At 37.7% G+C, this 13,767-nt stretch overlaps 3 protein-coding genes across 4 annotated transcripts; all 3 read left to right on the top strand.

Moving 5' to 3' along the window:
• Positions 1 to 1,694: 1,694 nt before the first annotated feature.
• Positions 1,695 to 3,559, top strand: LOC119494392 (signal-regulatory protein beta-2-like). Of its 2 annotated transcripts, none has more exons than XM_037780240.1 (6): positions 1,695 to 1,798; positions 1,930 to 2,235; positions 2,344 to 2,691; positions 2,787 to 2,921; positions 3,017 to 3,072; positions 3,169 to 3,559. In XM_037780240.1, exons 1-6 carry the CDS (start codon positions 1,705 to 1,707, stop codon positions 3,301 to 3,303), a joined length of 1,074 nt encoding a protein of 357 aa, XP_037636168.1. In that variant the 5' UTR covers positions 1,695 to 1,704; the 3' UTR covers positions 3,304 to 3,559. The 2 variants fall into 2 exon arrangements, with proteins under 2 accessions (XP_037636168.1, XP_037636169.1); XM_037780241.1 differs by having other exon boundaries at positions 2,790 to 2,921; positions 3,169 to 3,557.
• A 2,487-nt stretch (positions 3,560 to 6,046) lies between these two features.
• On the top strand, positions 6,047 to 9,125 carry LOC119494407. Its single transcript, XM_037780266.1, has 6 exons — positions 6,047 to 6,278; positions 6,402 to 6,743; positions 7,340 to 7,417; positions 7,509 to 7,634; positions 8,658 to 8,719; positions 8,826 to 9,125. Exons 1-6 carry the CDS (start codon positions 6,236 to 6,238, stop codon positions 8,946 to 8,948), a joined length of 774 nt encoding a protein of 257 aa, XP_037636194.1. The 5' UTR covers positions 6,047 to 6,235; the 3' UTR covers positions 8,949 to 9,125.
• A 416-nt stretch (positions 9,126 to 9,541) lies between these two features.
• Positions 9,542 to 13,475, top strand: LOC119494408. The gene is made up of 5 exons (XM_037780267.1): positions 9,542 to 10,264; positions 11,199 to 11,276; positions 11,367 to 11,492; positions 12,977 to 13,038; positions 13,147 to 13,475. Exons 1-5 carry the CDS (start codon positions 9,904 to 9,906, stop codon positions 13,267 to 13,269), a joined length of 750 nt encoding a protein of 249 aa, XP_037636195.1. The 5' UTR covers positions 9,542 to 9,903; the 3' UTR covers positions 13,270 to 13,475.
• The last annotated feature ends 292 nt before the right edge of the window (positions 13,476 to 13,767 follow it).

The raw sequence follows: 13,767 nt of genomic DNA, 5'->3' as shown, positions 1-13,767 counted from the left end.
TAGACTTCTGGTGAATATAATCTAATCAGTCTTATTTCCATATACGTATTTTGTATATACAGTTCCCTTTGTTAACACCTTATTTTGAAAACCAAATGTAGCTACACGTGTATACTTCCGCTATATTCGCCAAGTTCGTCTCTAAATCTCCCGTTAGCTCCGTTCTCTTTATACATCCATGGTCAGCTCCATCGGGGACATTTGAATGCATTTAACATAAATGCTCTGTAGTGTCTGCCGGTTTCTGCTCGCTACAGCTGGCCGGCCACTTTTTTTTTTGAGTGACGGATATGACATCACGTTCTCAGACTACAACAATAAAAGCGGTAACTTCCTTCTACCTCCGCATAGACTCAAATGAAGCAAATATATCGATTCTGGCATTATAAAATATATTTAAAAATTGTAATTGTAAATTTGTTTTGATTTTTTTTAAATCATGCTGTTTCACAAGGTCTTGACTTTAAATCTGTTCTTATTTTATTTGTATTTTTCTCTTAGGCCCACATGGATTCCCTCCTTCAGATCAAGACATGCAGGTCAGTTGAATCAAAAACTCAAAATTTCTTCCAGGTGAATGTTTTTCTGTGATAGTGGTGCTCTGCTCCTGCCCTTCACCTCCTGACTAGGAAATTAGCAGGTGTAGTTTCAGTATGATGTAACAGCCTTACCCCCACTCTTTCTGCTGTACTCTTTCTTATGATGTGTTTTGCCAATACGTTCACATCCCAACTCGTCACATACTGACGCTTTGTCAGCGTCACTTTTCAGTTGCAGTAAACGTGCTTAACATTGTGAATTGAACAAAAACACTTGCTTAGGTTTAGTTAACAAAACCACTTAGTTAACAACAGTTAAAAACAATATGGTTGGGCTTAAAATGACTACGTTTGTAAAGTGAAACTTTACGTGTGACTTGACGTGTGAATATGGGACACAAACGAACAGCTGATTGTAACGTGAAAGTGAAACTTATAGCAGCAGTGGGTAGAATTGGAGCAAATATGATTAAAAAAAGATATTTTTATAAAACGGTCATTATATCCTAACAGTAGTGCATTAGATAGGTAATCTGAAAAAAATCATGTGCCTCTGTGTCCTCCGATGTCCTCCGGTGCTCTTAATGGAATCTGCAAGATTTGACAGACCGGAGGAAAACAACCAATCAGAGCTGATCTGGAGCCTGCCGTCTCTGAGCAGCTGTCAATCGTCAAACTGCGATCAAACGGTCAAACTAGGCAGCACTGATCAAATATGAATCAATATTATGTTACGTTAATGCCTATTTCTCGCCTCAAATGTAAAGAGAATTTCAACAAATATAATCAAACATTTTTTTTGAAGAAGAAGATTACCAACCCTAGCTTAGAGACAATACAAAAACATGAATCAAAAATATTTCAGCACCTGCTGTCTATTTCAGGATTTCTGGAAATCAGACTACAACCCAAAAAATACTAAAGATGTACAACATATTTTGGATAACTGTAGTTCACATTATGATCAATCATCTGTTGTGTTTACTCTCTGTGTCAGTTATAGAAACCCGCAATGAAACAAAAGCGTGCTGTTGTTGTCGTTTCATGTGTTTAGGTTGGAAAAAGCGGTTGATTTTATTTCCACCGTGGTGGTTAACGCCAACATAATGAGAAGCCAATCAGATTGCTCTGAAACTGTTCCCCTCCCACTTGATATGACTATATCATGTTGAATCACTTCATAATGCGGTCTAATCTAACAGCAGCTTCAAGTGGAAAAATGATTTTGTTTTATTTTCTGCTGATGCTCAGAGTCGTTCGTAAGTACATGTAGAATTGTCAGATTTGCTCAAGATATATATTTATAGTTCTGACATGTTCTTACAGTGATTTAGGAGAGAGCATATGTGATTCTTTCTCTGTTGTTAATGTGAAATAATGTCTTTTTCAGGATGCTCAGAGGTTCAGATCGTTCAGAAAGAGACTGTTGGTGTTGGAGATAATGTGATGCTGACTTGTACTCGCAGGTTTTCAGGAAGCTTGTTCTGGATCAGGATTGTTTCTGGAGACTTTCCTAAAATCTTGGGAAAAACCTATGGCTTTGAGAGTGATCCTCGCATTACAGCCACAGAAGAGCCTGGAACATTTGTTCTGCATATTAAATATGCAAGGCTAAGTGATACTGCAGTTTACTACTGTGTGAAAACATACCAACAACACATCACATTTTTGAAAGGAACAGACCTGAGAGTTGAAGGTAAATAATTCCTTAATTGTATTACAGCTTTGTTTTTTAAAACAAATGTCATGATAACATTTGTCTTTTATTCAAAAATTAATGTTTAATGTTTTTTCAATTTCCCAGAACCAGACCCTGATATCACCGCAGCCCCTCCATCTGATCCAGTCCGTCCAGGAGCCTCAGTGACTCCGCAGTGTTCAGTCCTCTCTGACTCTGAGAACAAAACGTGCCCAGGAGAACACAGTGTGTGCTGTTTTAGAGCTGGATCACATCAGTATCGTCCAAGTTGTAATTATACTCAAGGAAACGGTGTTGGAGAACATGAAAAGAACTCAGAGGGACTCTCCACAAAGAAATGTGTCTACAGTTTCTTCAAGAACGTCAGCTCCTCTGATGCCGGGACTTATTACTGCGCTGTGGCCACGTGTGAGGAGATATTTAATGGAAACAGCTCAAAACTCGAGGCTGAAGGTAACTGCATCATATTTATGTACCATAACATCATAAATTACACTTTGACAAATTGTTAACTTTAATTATTTTGCTCCTTTTTCATATTTTGTCAGCAGTGTGGGATTCACAGAAGCACAATACAATCCTCGTTCTGTTATGTGCTGCTTTGGCTATAAGTCTGATTGTTATAGCCTTTCTCATTTATTCAATCAAGAAACTCAAGAAAAAATCGTGTAACGTTTACAACGGTAAGCACAGTCACTCATACGTCTATCTATCTATCAAACAGTATTTGGCAAAACTGGATTCAAATTAATGCTGTGTTTTTATTTTTATAATACAGCTGCAGTTGTGCAAATAAATGCAGCAACAGCCAGTGGTCTTCAGCAAAGTCAGCAGGTAAGATATGTAAAGAAAAGATCTAGCTGGAAAGTTGTCAGCATGTTTTGTTTTTCCTCAAATTGTAATAAATGTTGTCTCCATATATTTTCTCAGACAGATGAGGATTCATTGGTTTATTCTGCACCAACCTTCACCGGTAGGAAAACTAGCAAAGGAGGGATAAAGGGTGCAAAAGCAGAGGAGGAAGAGAGTATCTACACTGACGTCAGGACTCTGGGGCTGGATTAATGGTCTGAAGTCTGGATTTTATTTAATTAATTTCACCTCTAAAGTTGGTAAATAAATCTTTATTTTGGACTACTTAAAAACATGTATTATATTTCCTTTGAGATTATATTTATCTGTTTTGAAAAAAATAATATAATGGTTAAGCTTTTTGTAATATACCTGTACGGATCTCATATCTATAAACATTTGTTTCATTGTGAGTTGTTATTAAAGTTGTGAACTGTGAGAAGATCTGTCTCTTTGTATTTGTATATATATATATATTATGAACTTTCAAGTCTGTTAACTTCCTCCTTGACCAACACCTACGTACTGTCTGTGTCAATGCTATTGGTGGTTGTGTAGATGTGTTGTTTCCTTCTTAATAAGTAAATATACATTATGACAAGACATACTAATGAAATTAAAGATATTACTTTTAACCTTTACTGCACTGTTTTTCAGTGTGACTCACTGATTGAATGTCTTGTTAAATAAATGAGAGCAACATGGCAGAAAAAGCTATTAAAAGTAATAACCCAGTAGACTTAAACAACGATATATTACATAACCGTTATAGTTTCAGTGTTACTAACGAAGCATGATCATCTGTTAACACATACAATCCAGATTTATGAACACACTGCGAATTTAAAAAAAATCCCCCCTCTGGGTATGACTAATAGATATAAATAGAAGAGAAACTGAAGCAGGGCCTGAAGTTACTGTTGACGGCATGCGAGTAAAGACGTTGATTGGCTGAATTTCAATAATATCAAGCTGAGTAAACCTCATCAGCTGATGAATTACCACTGTTGCGTCTCATTTTTTTCTTTAGGCGTTCTGAATACATAGATATTTCAACATAGATATTTCCACCACTGGTTTAGTTTATAGCTATCTAAGGACTTGTACTTCATATGAACTACAGATATTCAAAACTACAATAGTCAGAAGTGTCAGTACTCACTTCAAGCACTGCAGTATACTTTGGCTTTGCTCACAAAGTTCAGTGCAAGTTAGGTCAAAGTTCAACAAATGTTAACTTCTCTACACAGTGCTGCTCTGAACACTGTGTCCGAAATCACTCCCTATATATAGTGCTCTAGTGTTTGCCTGAGTGCTTATAATAGGGACCAACGAATCCACCTGAATCTAACGGCATTTTAAGTCGACACCGATGGATAGCCGCTGGTTTCTCCGGGGTTTTAAGAGTGGAGCAAAGCGAAGTAAAAACAAACTACGATGTGCAATATTGAGAAGACATGCCGTCTACAGCGCACAGCTCTACACCGTCCTTAGTCCCGCTCCTGGCACTGATTTGCTAAGCATTAGTCCCCAAGTCACATGTCGAAGAGTCCTTGGGCAAGATACTGACTGTGCCATCGGTGTGTGAATGAATATTTAGATCATCCTGAGGTTGGCACCTTGCCTCTGCTATCAGTGTGTGAATGGGTTAATGTTTGATCGTAATGTAAAGCACTTTGAGTGGTCAGAAGACTAGAAAGGCGATATATATAAATGCAATTTCTCGGGCTAATGTGCCAATTAACTGTCCTCTATTTTACTCTTTCATACTTTCACTCTTGCGTATGTATTCTAGATTAATGACTGTGTTGTACTTCTGTATGAAAACATGATGTAGATTTTTCACTGGTGATACTTGGTGTCCTGACAGGAAGCACAATGTCACTAATTTGATAGCTGTTCTGTACTTTTATGACTCCAGTTTCCTTATTACCCTACTAACTATTTTTGGCTGGGCGGCAGCATAGTAGGGGCCAGCCCTACAAACGTGAGTGTCTGTCACTGAATGAGTGAGTGAGAGTGATGAAGTTACACCATTGGTCCGTTGAGTTTCCCCATTGGCCGTTGGTCTTTCAAAATGAGTAGACGCGACAGTGTTTCTGCTTGTAACATCTTTGCCTCCACGATCAATCATCTGATCCACTTCCTCAATACATACGCGGTTGTTGTTGCTGTGCAATCATCCAGAAAGTCTCATTTGAGGAATTTAGGGGGGAGCTCTAAAATATTCTTTTTTTTTTTCTGTACACATTTATATTTTCCAGAAAAAAATTCCTAATAAAGTTCCTGTGTCTTGCTTCCAAACTACTGGTATGTTCACAAATGTCATGGGATCCAACCATGGTCTGGTCTGTTTACCAAAGTAACGCAACCATTTCCTGTCCACTGAAGTAGGACGATAACACTTTAGATTAGTTATCCAGAGCAACAAATTGTTGAACATGAACCTAATGATATCGTTGAATTCATTAAATTAAAGCATTACACTAAATTAAGGTGAGGAAAAACTGTCATGGCCATTTTCAAAGGGGTCCCTTGACCACTGACCTCAAGATATGTGAATGAAAATGGGTTCTATGGGTACCCACGAGTCTCCCCTTTACAGACACGCCCACTTTATGATAATCACATGCAGTTTGGGGCAAGTCATAGTCAAGTCAGCACACTGACACACTGACAGCTGTTGTTTCCTGTTGGGCTGCAGTTTGCCATGTTATGATTTGAGCATATGTTTTATGCTAAATGCAGTACCTGTGAGGGTTGCTGGACAATATTTGTCATTGTTTTGTGTTGTTAATTGATTTCCAATATAAATATATACATACATTTGCATAAAGCAGCATATTTGCCCAGTCCCATGTTGATGAATCTCCCTTTAAAGGTACATTTTTAACAGATAAAAAATGTGCGATAAATCTCGATTAACTATTTTACTCGACTGACAGCCCTAGTGTGAATGGAGAAGAATGAGGTGAAAGGCTTCACAAAGACCAGGATGAGACCAATGTGACAGGAAGTGCACATTTGAATGTTTATTCTGTGATAACCAATCAGATGCATTTGTCAATGTGACATACATTTTAGTGGCCACCTCCTTTACTCACTCAAATACCACGCAAGTTTCCGAAGAAGAGACAATTTCAAGATGATCCTGTTCTGGGTTACACTGCTTGTTCTTCATCGAGGATGTAAGTGCAAACAATTCAGTTCAGACTTTGCATGCAAACATGGAGGTTTTTGCATGATACATTTTATACTGTATATTATATACTAATTGTCATTTATTGTTTCACATGTTTCATTTATTTTAGATACGCTGGTTCCAGTGACCACAGTTCAACTTGGTGAACCTGCAACCTTCACGTGTGCTCTGCCGAACATTGTGATCACCCGTATAGAGATCCACTGGTACAAGCAGAGTACAAGGGAGACTCTGCAATTAATGGTGACGCTGCATAAATCTGCAATACCTGAGAATGCACCAGAGTATGCACCGCAGTTTTCTGAATCAAGATTGGAGGTAAACATTGATAACAATTTTAGCAACCTGACCATTCTGAGGACAATCCAAGAAGATGAGGGACTGTATCACTGTGAAATCAGAGGTCGGTGGAAAAGTCCTGAATGGAGTGGGACATATTTGTCACTAAAAGGTAATCATGTGGTCGACTTTTATAAAGTTTTCCAAATGTTTAAGACACTGTTCTAAAGTTTAAGAAAAAATAACTGTTGTAAGTATCATAAGCTTGTTTTGAAAAATCAAAAAACTTCCAATGTCAATCCATTTAAATATACAGATACAGTTAATATACTAATTTCCAAATGTTTGTAATTACTCACTGATTTACTGACCACCAGCTGTGTTGTTTTAATTATTTTAGAAAATAACCTTTTCGACCACTTTACTATGTACCTTAAAGGGAGATTTGTCAAGTATTTAATACTCTTATCAACATGAAAGTGGGCAAATATGTTTGCATTATGTCAATGTATGTATATATTTATTATTGGAAATCAATTAACAACACAAAAAAATTACAAATATTGTCCAGAAACCCTCACAGGTACTGCATTTAGCATAAAAAATCAATCTAATTTTTCTTTGAGAACACGTGTGCTGGACAAAACAGCTCCACATTTGCTAAATATCGTGTCAAACTATTAAAGACATATTGAGATATATCTAACTTTTTGTTAGGCTTTCAAAATAAAGTTGGAAATCTTTTTAACACAGTTTTGTATGATGCAGGAAACACTCGGAGGACATCAAACTGTACGTCCACAGGTGGGACGATATTAATTGGAGACGGAACTAAAGTGGAAATCGGTATGATTTTGTGTTCAAAACTGGAAATGATATTCAACAAATGTTAATAACATCATCATTAATACGTTTTTATTTTTTCTTTATTATTTAGAGCGAACAGCAAGATATGAATTTATTGCGCTGGTCATAGCAACAGTGTGCTTGGTCATTTCTGTGATTGGAAACATCGTTTTCATCTGTTGCCGAACTTCAAGAGCAGTTTGTTCACAATTTAAAGGTGAGTGTTGTTGACCAAGTAAAAGATGTTAATACTCCGATGGTTTCACTTCATATAGTGTAAGAAGTGTTACATCATGCAAGACAGGACGAACCGCAACCTCCTGTTGTTGGATAAAATAATAGATATCAGTAGAAATATTTTGCATATTAATAATGAATGAATGATCAGCAAACATCTGTTACACGATTTCTCCATATTGCTGTTTGTTCCATGTGTCTCATTGACCTTTACCTTTACAGTACACAATGTCAATAATTGAGGAAAAAAAGTTATGACTTTTATTTTATTAACATGTTAAAGGGGCTGTTTGTAACACGTATAAATCAATACGGGTCGGTGTCTATGCATGCTCACGTGTGGCTACGCTGTTCAGACTCAGACTCAAACACAAACTACATGGAAGCACCAAAGCCGCAAATTAATCACACATTTTTTTGTCTGTTCAAAATGTACCTTAAAAGGAAGATTCATCAACATGTGAGTGGGCAAATATGCTTCTTTTTGCAAATGTATGTATATATTTATTATTGGAAATCAATCAACAACACAAAACAATGACAAATATTAACTTTGGAGCGTTATTTAGCCTCCTTCGTGACAAGCTAGTATGACACGGTTAGAACTAAAGACAATTTCACCATGAAGCATTTAGGGATACATTCAGTAGTAGGAATAATAACACAACTAAAGGGAACCCACAACATTTACAGTCAGAGGTCAATACTATTACTACTAAACCACAGTTTCGTCGTGGACTCACATTCACATTCAACATTTAACTTGAGAGTACGGGCTTCACTTGATATAACTTTGCGGTTTTAGCGCTTCCGTGTCGTTTGTGTTGGAGTCTTGTCTGAACAGCGTAGCCACATGCGAGCGCGCATGGGACACCGACCCGGATTGATTTATACATGTAAGAAGTTGCAAACAGTCCCTTTAATTAAAGCCTGTTGTACCAGCTGAGGATCCGTATTGAAAAGTCAAATTAAGAACATAATATTCCTGTTTTATATTCATTAGGAATAGAAAGCGTCGCTTCGCAAGCGAGACATGACAACTCGAGCCTACCGCTACATGATTTTGTAAGTAATGATACCAAATTACATTATTGGTTATTTCTTTAACATAATTCCCAACAGCACCATATAACAACATGAATATATAATGAGCCTTTTATTTGCTGCACAGACTGAAGGTGGACCTGAGCTGAACTACGCTGCGTTGCATTTCTCTGGAAAGAAAGCCACAAGAGGAAGGAAGAAGAGAGAGTTGAACACTGAAGAGAGTGTGTACTCTCAAGTTAAATGCTGAATGTGAACGTGAGTCCACAACGAAACTGTGGTTTAGTAGTAATAGTACAGACCTCTGACTGTAAATGTTGTGGTTTCCCCTCAGTTGTGTTACTATTCCTACTACTGAATGTATCCCTAAATGCTTCATGTTGAAAATGTCTTCAGTTCTAACTGTGTCATACTAGCTTGTCACGAAGGAGGCTAAATAACGCTCCAAAGTTTCGCCAAACTTTGGCGAGGAAAAACTGGCATGGACATTTTCAAAGGGGTCCCTTGACCTCTGACCTCAAGATATAGTCAAATCAGCACACTGACACACTGACAGCTGTTGTTTCCTGTTGGGCTGCAGTTTGCCATGTTATGATTTGAGCATATGTTTTATGCTAAATGCAGTACCTGTGAGGGTTCTGGACAATATTTGTAATTTTTTTGTGTTGTTAATTGACTTCCAATAGTAAATATATACATACATTTGCATTAAACAGCATATTTGCACACTCCCATGTTGATGAATCTCCCTCTTAAGGTATATTTTGAACAGATAAAAAAATGTGTGATTAATTGTGATTAACTATGGACAATCATACGATTAATTGTGATTAACTATTTTACTCGACTGACAGCCCTAGTGTGAATGGAGAAGAATGAGGTGAAAGGCTTCACAAAGACCAGGATGAGACCAGTGTGACAGGAAGTGCACATTTGAATGTTTATTCTGTGATAACCAATCAGATGCATTTGTCAATGTGACATACATTATAGTGGCCACCTCCTTTACTCACTCAAATACCACGCAAGTTTCCGAAGAAGAGACAATTTGAAGATGATCCTGTTCTGGGTTACACTGCTTGTTCTTCATCGAGGATGTAAGTGCAAACAATTCAGTTAAGACTTTGCATGCAAACATGGAGGTTTTTGCATGATACATTTTATACTGTACATCATATACTAATTGTCATTTATTGTTTCACATAATGTTTTCATTTATTTCAGATACGCTGGTTCCAGTGACCACAGTTCTACTTGGCGAACCTGCAACCTTCACGTGTGCTCTGCCGAACATTGTGATCACCCGTAGAGAGATCAACTGGTACAAGCAGAGTGCCAGGGAGACACTGCAATTAATGGTGACGCTGCGTACATCTGCAAAACCTGAGTATGAACCAGAGTATGCACCGCAGTTCTCTGAATCACGATTGGAGGTAAACAATGATGACAGTTTTAGCAACCTGACCATTCTGAGGACAATCCAAGAAGATGAGGGACTGTATCACTGTGAAATCGCAGAGTGGATGAAAAATCCTGAATGGAGTGGGACATATCTGTCACTAAAAGGTAATCATGTGGTCTACTTTTATAAAGTTTTGCAAATGCTTCAGACACTGTTCTAAAGCTGCACTGTTGATGTTTAAGAAAAAATAACTGTTTTAAGTGTCATAAGCTTGTTTAGAAAAATCTAAAAATCTTCCAATGTCAATCTAATTAAATATACAGATACAGTTAATCTACTTATTTCCAAATGTTTGTAATTACTCACTGATTTACTGATCACCAGCTGTGTTGTCTTAATTATTTCAGAAAATAACCTTTTAAACCGCTTTACTCTAACAGTAGGACTGTCAATGGATTAAAATATTTAATTACCATTAATCGCAAATTAATAACAAAATTTATCTGTTTAAAATGTACTTTAATTTGTCAAGTATTTGCATTATGCAAAATGTATGTATATATTTATTATTGGAAATCAATTAACAACAAAAAACAATGACAGATATTACCCATAGAACCCATTTCCATTCACATATCTTTAGCTCAGAGGTCAAGGGACCCCTTTGAAAATGGCCATGCCAGTTTTTCGTCAACAAAATTTTGCATAGGTTTGGAGCATTATTTAACCTTCTTTGCGACAAGCTAGTATGACATGGTGGTACAAATGGATTCATTCGGTTTTCTAGCTTCATATGATGCCAGTATCTTCACTCTAGCTTTAATACTGAGCCCGCTACAACCTAAAAGCCTTAAGTTGCGTTAATGCGTTAAAGATATTAGCCCCAACTTAAAAGTGTTGCTTTTGTCTATATTGTGGCTCCGATCAAAACGATCAAATTTTTCTTTGGGAAAATGTGTGCTGGACAAAAAAAGTTCCACATTTGCTAAATATCTTGTCAAACTATTAAAGACATATTGAGATGTACTGTATGTTACTTCTTCTTAGGCTTTCAAAATGAAGTTTGAAATCTTTTTAACACAGTTTTGTATGATGCAGGAAACACTCGGAGGACATCAAACTGTACGTCCACATGTGGGACGATATTGATTGGAGACGGAACTAAAGTGGAAATCGGTATGATTTTGTGTTCAATACTGGAAGTGATATTCAACAAATGTTAATAACATCATCATTAATAAGTTTTATTTTTTCTTTATTATCTAGAGCGAACAGCAAGATATGAATTTATTGCGCTGGTGATAGCAACAGTGTGCTTGGTCATTTCTGTGATTGCAAACATCGTTTTCATCTGTTGCCGAACTTCAAGAGCAGTAGGTTCACGATTTAAAGGTAAGTGTTGTTGATGTTACACCACTCACACACACGGTTTGGTGTAGAAGAGAGAGTTCAACTTTTATTAATTCACCGGCAGAACTGGCAAAACAAAACTAGCTGTCGATGCAGCACCGGGCACACACACTTCACAGACCAAGGGCTCCGTCTAACAACAGAAACTTCTTCTACTTCGCTGGTAATCATTTACGACAGAGAGTTTCACCCTGCCCCCTGCTGGCGGTTGTAAATATACATACTTAAACAAAAGACTGAATATTACAGCATATTACTGAATGAAATGTTAGATAAATGTAACTAGGAATATAATATAAAAAATGATATTTCTTTCAGGTGCTACATTGACAAAGTCAAAAATGTTAATACTCCGATGGTTTTACTTCATATAGTGTAAGAAGTGTAACATCATGCAAGACAGGACGAAACTCAACCTCATGTTGTTGGATAAAATAATAGATATCAGTAGAAATCTGTTATTTTGCATATTAACAATGAATGAATGATCAGCAAATATCTGTTGCACGATTTCTCCATATTGCTGTTTGTTCCATGTTTCTCACTGACCTTTACCCTTGTAGTACTCAATATCAATAATTGAGGAAAAAAAGTTATGACTTTTATTTTATTAACATGTTAAAGGGACTGTTTGTAAGAATCAGAAATGCTTGTTAACAGCGACACCTGTGGCCGTTAAGTCAACGAAAGTCAGCGTGGGGCTCGCACTTGTGCTCGCTCTGAATAGACATGAACGAGCATCGCTCAACACAGTGAGGCGACACACGTCAGCTAAAACCACAATATCACTCTATATTTCACCTGCTTGGCAGTAATGTTAGCTGACCAGACGAAGGTCTCTCCATGAATCAGTGCTGATCCTAGTGTTGGCTTTTCCTGCTTCAGCCTCACGACTGCGGCCGGAGGAAACAGGGGAGACACCGGCACAAGGTCAGAGACGATAACGTTTCTCGCTGCGGAGCCCCGTCACTTCACAAGACACGGGAAACCTCTGTTGGTCTGGAGGAGCTGCAGCAGTTATTTCTGCACAAACGTCCACTGAACATTCACTAGATATTCTCAGAGCTACGAAGTCTTCTGCAGTGTGCAGTGTGCGTGCATGCACGAGAGGTGGAGCGAGCTGTGAGTGAAAGCAGGCAGCTAGAGGAGCAGAGCACAGCAGAAACTCCGTCCCTGGAGACCAAAGCTACGGTCTCCCCCGCGTCCTCCGACCGCAGCCAACACTGTTTTGCAAGACGGGCTTCACTAGATATAACTTTGCAGTTTTAGCGCTTCCGTGTAGTTTGTGTTGGAGTCTTGTCTGAACAGCGTAGCCACATGCGAGCGCGCATGGGACACCGACCCGGATTGATTTGTACGTGTAAGAAGTTACAAACAGTCCCTTTAATTAAAGCTTGTTGAACCAGCTGAGGATCCGTATTGAAAAGTCAGATTAAGAACATAATATTCCTGTTTTTATTCATTAGGAATAGAAAGCGCCGCTTCGCAAGCGAGACATGACAACTCAAGCCTACCGCTACATGATTTTGTAAGTAATGATACCAAATGACTTTATTGGCTGTTATTTCTTTAACATAATTACCAACAGCACCATATAACAACATGAATATATAATGAACCTTTATTTGCTGCACAGACTGAAGGTGGACCTGAGCTGAACTACGCTGCGTTGCATTTCTCTGGAAAGAAAGCCACAAGAGGAAGGAAGAAGAGAGAGTTGAACACTGAAGAGAGTGTGTACTCTCAAGTTAAATGCTGAATGTGAATATGAGTCCACAACGAAACTGTGGTTTAGTAGTAATAGTACAGACCTCTGACTGTAAATGTTGTGGGTTCCCCTCAGTTGTGTTACTATTCCTACTACTGAATGTATCCCTAAATGCTTCATGGTGAAAATGTCTTCAGTTCTAACCGTGTCATACTAGCTTGTCACGAAGGAGGCTAAATAACGCTCCAAAGTTAATATTTGTCATTGTTTTGTTGTTAATTGATTTCCAATAATAAATATATACATACATTTGCAAAAAGAAGCATATTTCACCACTCCCATGTTGATGAATCTTCCTTTTAAGGTACATTTTGAACAGATAAAAAAATGTGTGATTAATTGTGATTAACTATGGACAATCATACGATTAATTGTGATTAAATATTTGACTCGATTGACAGCCTTAGTGTGAATGGAGAAGAATGAGGTGAAAGGCTTCACAAAGACCAGGATGAGACCAGTGTGACAGGAAGTGCACTTTTGAATGTT

Source organism: Sebastes umbrosus, chromosome 9 (genome assembly GCF_015220745.1).
Source record: "Sebastes umbrosus isolate fSebUmb1 chromosome 9, fSebUmb1.pri, whole genome shotgun sequence".
NCBI classification, from domain to species: Eukaryota; Metazoa; Chordata; class Actinopteri; order Perciformes; family Sebastidae; genus Sebastes; species Sebastes umbrosus.
Note: the sequence above shows the minus strand (reverse complement) of the source record. Positions and strands in the feature narration are given on the sequence as shown.

Bases quoted from the DNA above. Each gene is read 5' to 3' on its own strand.
- LOC119494392 (XM_037780240.1), top strand. From the start codon at position 1,705: ATGTTGAATCACTTCATAATGCGGTCTAATCTAACAGCAGCTTCAAGT. The intron at 1,799-1,929 runs GTAAGTACATGT...TGTCTTTTTCAG, and splicing joins GCTGATGCTCAGAGTCGTTC to GATGCTCAGAGGTTCAGATC. The intron at 2,236-2,343 runs GTAAATAATTCC...TCAATTTCCCAG, and splicing joins AACAGACCTGAGAGTTGAAG to AACCAGACCCTGATATCACC.
- LOC119494407 (XM_037780266.1), top strand. From the start codon at position 6,236: ATGATCCTGTTCTGGGTTACACTGCTTGTTCTTCATCGAGGAT. The intron at 6,279-6,401 runs GTAAGTGCAAAC...CATTTATTTTAG, and splicing joins GCTTGTTCTTCATCGAGGAT to ATACGCTGGTTCCAGTGACC. The intron at 6,744-7,339 runs GTAATCATGTGG...TGTATGATGCAG, and splicing joins GACATATTTGTCACTAAAAG to GAAACACTCGGAGGACATCA.
- LOC119494408 (XM_037780267.1), top strand. From the start codon at position 9,904: ATGTTTTCATTTATTTCAGATACGCTGGTTCCAGTGACCACAGTTCTA. The intron at 10,265-11,198 runs GTAATCATGTGG...TGTATGATGCAG, and splicing joins GACATATCTGTCACTAAAAG to GAAACACTCGGAGGACATCA. The intron at 13,039-13,146 runs GTAAGTAATGAT...TTTGCTGCACAG, and splicing joins GCCTACCGCTACATGATTTT to ACTGAAGGTGGACCTGAGCT.